This window comes from Solanum pennellii, chromosome 8, assembly GCF_001406875.1.
Source record: "Solanum pennellii chromosome 8, SPENNV200".
In the NCBI taxonomy this organism is placed as follows: domain Eukaryota; kingdom Viridiplantae; phylum Streptophyta; class Magnoliopsida; order Solanales; family Solanaceae; genus Solanum; species Solanum pennellii.
The window spans coordinates 65,860,258-65,866,388 of NC_028644.1; the positions used below are offsets into that span (position 1 = coordinate 65,860,258).

The 6,131-nt window shown below is 26.7% G+C and overlaps 1 protein-coding gene across 1 annotated transcript; it reads left to right on the plus strand.

The window, feature by feature from the left end:
• Positions 1-55: 55 nt before the first annotated feature.
• Positions 56-1,756, plus strand: LOC107026977 (FCS-Like Zinc finger 1-like). Its single transcript, XM_015228128.2, has 2 exons — positions 56-452; positions 1,175-1,756. The coding sequence occupies exons 1-2, from the start codon at positions 100-102 to the stop codon at positions 1,365-1,367; spliced, it is 546 nt and encodes a 181-aa protein (XP_015083614.1). The 5' UTR covers positions 56-99; the 3' UTR covers positions 1,368-1,756.
• Positions 1,757-6,131: the final 4,375 nt, after the last annotated feature.

Genomic DNA, 6,131 nt, shown 5'->3' on the forward strand with positions numbered 1-6,131 from the left:
ACCCCCCACCCCCACCCCACCAAAACCCTTCTTTATAATCAACAATTTTTCCACCACAATTCTCTCAAAATCCCATTTCTCCATTTTCTCTTCTTCAAAATGAACTCACCATCAACAACTACAAGAAGAAGACCATGTTTCATTGAAGAAGATGATGGTCTTGTTTCTTTAGCTGAAACTCAACCTGAGTTCTCAGGCAATAATAATCAAAATCATAATAATAATAATAATAACAATAACAAGAATCATAATTTGATTTATAGACCTCTTTATTATTCAAGAAGAAATAGCATGAAGAATCACTCTTCTTCTTCTTTGTTGTCTCCAAGATCTGTTATTTCTGCTGGAAAATACCTTGATGGTAGATTTGATGAACCCCATCACTATTTCTTGGATGCTTGTTCTCTTTGTAAGAAAAGACTTGGGGATAACAGTGACATCTTCATGTACAGGTTTGTTCTTTTGTTTTTTCTCTAACTTTTGAAGTTTTCTTTTGTAAAGATTGAGAAATGGGGTTTCTTTAAATTCTTGTTTTCTTCAAGTATAGTTGTAAAGATCCTACTTTTACTTCTACTGAAATGGGTTCCCTTTATTTTGGGTTCAAAGATCTATTTTTTTATAACATGAATGGCAAGTTAGTGAATGAGTTTTTAGTTGTGTTTGTTTCATTTTCTAGTTGCAAGATTAAATTTTTAGGAAATGGGGTTCCTTTAAATTCATGTTTTCTTTTAATTTGGTTATAAAGATTCAATTTTTACTCAAAAAGTGATAGTTATTTGAACAGTGAGTGGGGTGTTGGAGTTTGAACTTGTACAAAACAGAGAGTTGCTTTTTCTGGTTCTGTTTTTTCCTCTTTTTCAATTGCAAAATGAAAATTTTGGTTTTTTTTCTTATTTTAGGAAAAAGGGTTGCTTAAAAATATTTTTATTTTCGTATTTTTGATACAAAGATCTAATTTTTATCAAAAAATGGGGTTACATGTATAACTTTTTAAGTTACTTTATAGTAATATATGCTACTTATACTAAAGATGAAATCTTTGATCTTGAAACCTACTAGATCTATTTCTTAATATGAAATTCAAGTAGCGTAATTGATTGACTATCTGAATTTTCACGTTTATCGACGAGTGTTTGTATTGATTGTGATTGTGATTTTGATTTGTGTATTGCAGAGGGGACACTCCATTCTGTAGTGAAGAGTGTAGACAACAAGAAATAGAGAAAGATGAAGCTAAAGATAGAAAAAGAAACATTTCTTCTTTAAAAGCTATGAGAAAAAAGGAACAAAAACAACAATCAACATCTCCAAACAAAACTTCAGCAGAAGATTACCCTTTGAGACCTGGAACTGTTGCTGCTGCTTGAGCAAAAAAATGAATCTACTTGGATGAAAAAAAAATAATATTCAAGAAGGTTTATTTTAGCTATAAATATTAAGAAAAAAATGGTTTATATGAGGGGGTATGAACTTATGAAGAAGAAAGAATATACAGAATAGTTTTTTTTTAAAAAAAAATTATTATATTAAGTTTATGTTTATGATATGAAAATTTTGATAAGTGAGATGAGGCTTGTATAATGATGCTCTCTTGAAAAGTGGAAAAAAATGAATCGACTTTTTTTTTTTTTTGGTTTTTGTCCCAAGTTTTTTGGTGCTCCTATTTTTGGGGTTCACTTGGGTTGTTTTTTTTTTCACTATGAAATGAGAAGCAAGCAATAACAAGGAGAGTTCTCCCTTTCATTATTGTTTTTGAGTATTCTTTTCAACTCTTTTAGAGTGTTAATATGTTTTTTTCTCTTATTATGTTAGTATTAATTGACTACACAAGTATGGGGTTGTGGTGCGGTATCGTTTCATTCCGGTTAATGTTTCATTCTTAATCGGAGGTTATGAATTAAAGTGGTGAAATCTTGGTAAGAGCCTCACTCAGAATGAGCTCTGTAATGCAATTCAAATTAAATTTAGAAATTTAGTGAGACTTCAATGTGGTTTTGGACATTATAATTTAAATTTAGTTAGATTTCAATGTGATATCGAAACATTGGGTGAGAAATTAACAAAATAGATTAAAAATTTGACTATACAAGTAGCAGAACTAGTTAGAATAAAGGTATGACACATAACGATGAGTCTTAATTTCACTTTAGCGGATGTTTATGTTCTTCAATTTTGAGTGTGCACAAAATAGATAGTTACTTGTATATAATTGGACAAGTAGCCACACGTGTTTTATATGGTATAGTACATGTAGGACGCGACGTAGCACACAGAATCGTCATGTATGATGAATGTATTTATTTGTTTAATTTTATATAAATTTAAGTATCTATGTATCTATTTATGCATATTCAAAATTAAGAAATTATAATTGTCAGTTAATATCAAGTTAAGTGTCATATTTACGTATTATTTCTAAAATAAAGAGGGCATGTCAAATTGAGTCAAAATAATATGAAATAGAAGAAGTATTTGCCTTGTTTGAAACTAATAATTGCATTCCTTTGAACTTTTGAGGACTAGATGAATTAATTTGTTGTTCCAACAGTTGGCAAGTGTTAAAAATTGTTAGAAGCTTTTCAGGTGGAAAAAACTTAGTATATAATTAAATTTTATTAAAGATAAAATACAAAAAAACTTTAATAATCTTAGGTGTCTATACAAGGTCAACAAATTCTAAAATTTTACACCTGCTACATGAGTTGTTGAGGGGTAAGAGAAACATGAGTTTGACTGTTTTTTTTTTTTTTTTTGGTACTAGTAATTAGGGTTACATGACCATAAAAAAAAACTTATTAAATTGATTTATATGGATGTATTAGTTATTAAAAAAATTTATATAGAAAATAATATAAATTCTATTCAACACATAATTTTTTGGTGATGAAATGTAAAGTACATGTTGAATTTTGTGAGGAAATTATGTTTTGTCTAAGTAATGATGTGATGCTCTTTGAAAAGTTAGAAAAGATGTTTGCCCTAAGTTCTTGGGTGGTCCTTTTTACTATTCTCTCTTTATTTTCTCTATGAAAATGAAATGAAATAAATGACAAAAAAAAATACTAGTTAAATTTAGAATTTTAAAATATTATTTATAGAGTTAATTTAAAATATAATCTCTCTATATATCTTTGTAATTGTTATAATTTTCTTTATTAGAGTCAAATAATAAGAATTTCAATTAACATTCTACAACATATTTTTTATTATATCGATACATACGAATTGTAATTTATGAATTTTTTGTATAATTTTATAATATTTAAATTTAAAATATTAAATTAATATATTTATTTAAACTTTATAAATTAATAAAATTAATTTTCGAAAAGTATAATATGACAATTAAAAACGACGAAAAAATATATATATTTTTTTTTGGTTGTTGTTTTTTGGCCCAAGTATTTGGATGTTCCCTTTTCACTATGAAAAATGAAAAGAATTGTCAAAGAAAATTCCTTCCACAATTGATTGAGTCAACTTTTTACATTTTTTTCTTTATTCTTTCTTCATTTTATTCTATAAAAATGTTTGATTATGTTTTATCAAATATAAAATTTGAAAAAATAGTTTTTAGTTTTTTAAGTGATAATAATATTTAAAAATTAAAAGTATATTTGATAATGGTTTAAAATTAGAATCGTTTATTGTTTGTGAGTAATTTAAACTAAAAAAAAAAGAACATTATTATTGGAAAAAAACGAAAGACTTCATGTCCTCTATTGTGAAACTGTAGTGTGAAACATAGTAGCATTTCCAAGCTGGACCATTGGAGATCATCTCGAAGGTAGTTTAATTGTCGTTAAATATTATTATTTTTACTATTTTTGAATTTTTAGTTTAAATTTCATGACAATTAATTAATATTAGTAAAATATGTAATATTTTTTTGTTAATGTCTATATTTAATAACGCTAAAAATTGTTAGGCTTATCATCCAAATTATTGATGTGTAACATTATGTAATAATGAAGAATGATACAATCTATTCAAACATTATATTCATCAAAAAAATACAGTACTATTATGAAACAATCTATAACAGACATCCCAACAAAGTATTAACGACCCATGGTCTTTTCCCCTCTTCTCTTATATAAATAAAATTTTAAAAAATTAAAATAGTGTTTCGATTAACATTGCATTGAAACAAACTTAATAGATAAATATCAAGATTGAAAAAAAATTCGGATTTGATTTTTTTGATTAAAATTTTGTTTCACTTACAAAACATCTACTCCATTTAAATAAAAATGCATGTCCAAAAGATTTCAATTTTTTCGATATTCTTTTGCAAAAATTACATTTTCTTTTAAAAAGGGACTCCAAATTCAACAACAAAAAGTGTATGGGGTCAAAATTCAATTTATGAAGACTTTTGGGAGTGAACTGAACTATTTTAATATTAATAATGGCCTGTGGGCTATATGGACCAGTAACACTGACCTTGACTTCAACGACGATGACTATGGAAATTAGGCAGAAGCACTGACTGCATCTGAAAATGACACTCGCGAAATCAGCGACGAATTCAGAAATTTTATCAACGATATTTAAAATATAATATATATGCATAAAAAATAAAATTTTCCCGACATATTTCATATAATATTTTATATATATAATATAATGTTTCGACAAAAATATTTAATTTGTCATCCTATATTATATATGACTACACCAATATCTTTTGTTTGTGCTTTTCGATATTCAAATTATATTATATTTAATAATACATTCAAAAAATTAAAAATAAATAAATTGAGATTTTCAGATATTTGAAAGGTAACTTCACTTAAACAATTTAGGCATGCCTTTTATTATATGTCATTTTCCTTTTCAGAAAGTTTTTGATTTGTCACTGTTATGAGCTGTTTATCATGTATTTTTCCCAGTTAACTCCAGTTGTAGCAATGCTGCATTATTAAAAGTATATTATTATTGATATGGACATCATCTTTTGGATTTTTTTTCTTTTGCCAACTCAATAATTTTCATCATAGTAAAACAAATTAAAAATTTGTCATAATCATCGTAATAATAAGGCATAATACATATATTGAATCCTAAATTTGGCTTCAAATTTTAACTTTGACTTTCAACTTTCATAATGCATAAACAGACACTTTAACTATCCATTTTTAAATAAATAAACACATGAGTCCTACATGACAAAATACACGTTAAGACACCACGTAGCACAAAAAGTGACATGTATGATGACATATAGGACATGTGTGTCTATTTGTTCAACTTTATACAAGTTTATGTGTTTATTTGTGCACACCCAAAGTTGAAGGGCATAAATATGATTCGAAGCCAAGCTAAAGGGCATAATTATATATTACGCCTAATAATAAATATGAGTATTCATAAATCATAGGTATCCCTTTATATAAAGGCATAATACATAAATATGGCCTTTAACTTGACTTCGAATCACATTTATGTCCTTCAACTTTGGGTGTACACAAGTAGACAGTTAAACTTGTGTAAAGTTGAACAAATAGACACACATGTTCTACATGTCATCCTACATGTCATTTTTTGTCCTACGTGGTGTCCTGCGTGTATTTTGCCATGTAGGACTCATGTGTTTATTTATTTAAAAGTTGGATGGTTAAAGTGCCTGTTTGTGCATTATGAAACTTGGAGGTCAAAGTTAAAATTTGAAGTCAAGTTTAGGGTCTGATATATGTATATAAATGTTGCGAGACTTTTAACAACTTTAAATGTTATACTTAACATTAACTGTTAAAATTTGTCATTGAATATTCTTTTGTTATAGTATTATCTCTTTAACATTTGGAGGGTGAATTTAGGATTTTAAATTCATGAATTAGAATAAAAATTCACTTTTTAAGTGTTAAAAAAATATTTATACAAATATAATTTTTTTTTATATATATAAAATACATTGTTTGAATTAAATAGACTAAACTTTAAGAAACCTAAAAATAGATTTGTAGCTGTGCCCCACTGCTCTGTTAGAAATCAGAAGAGACATCAGAAGAACCCTATAAAAAGATTTAGATATTTTGAATTTTCTTTTATAATGCACTTGTAACTCATTTTTCATCCATTATTTTTAGAAGTTGAGTTGTTATTTGTTTTTAAAAATGTGGGGGGGG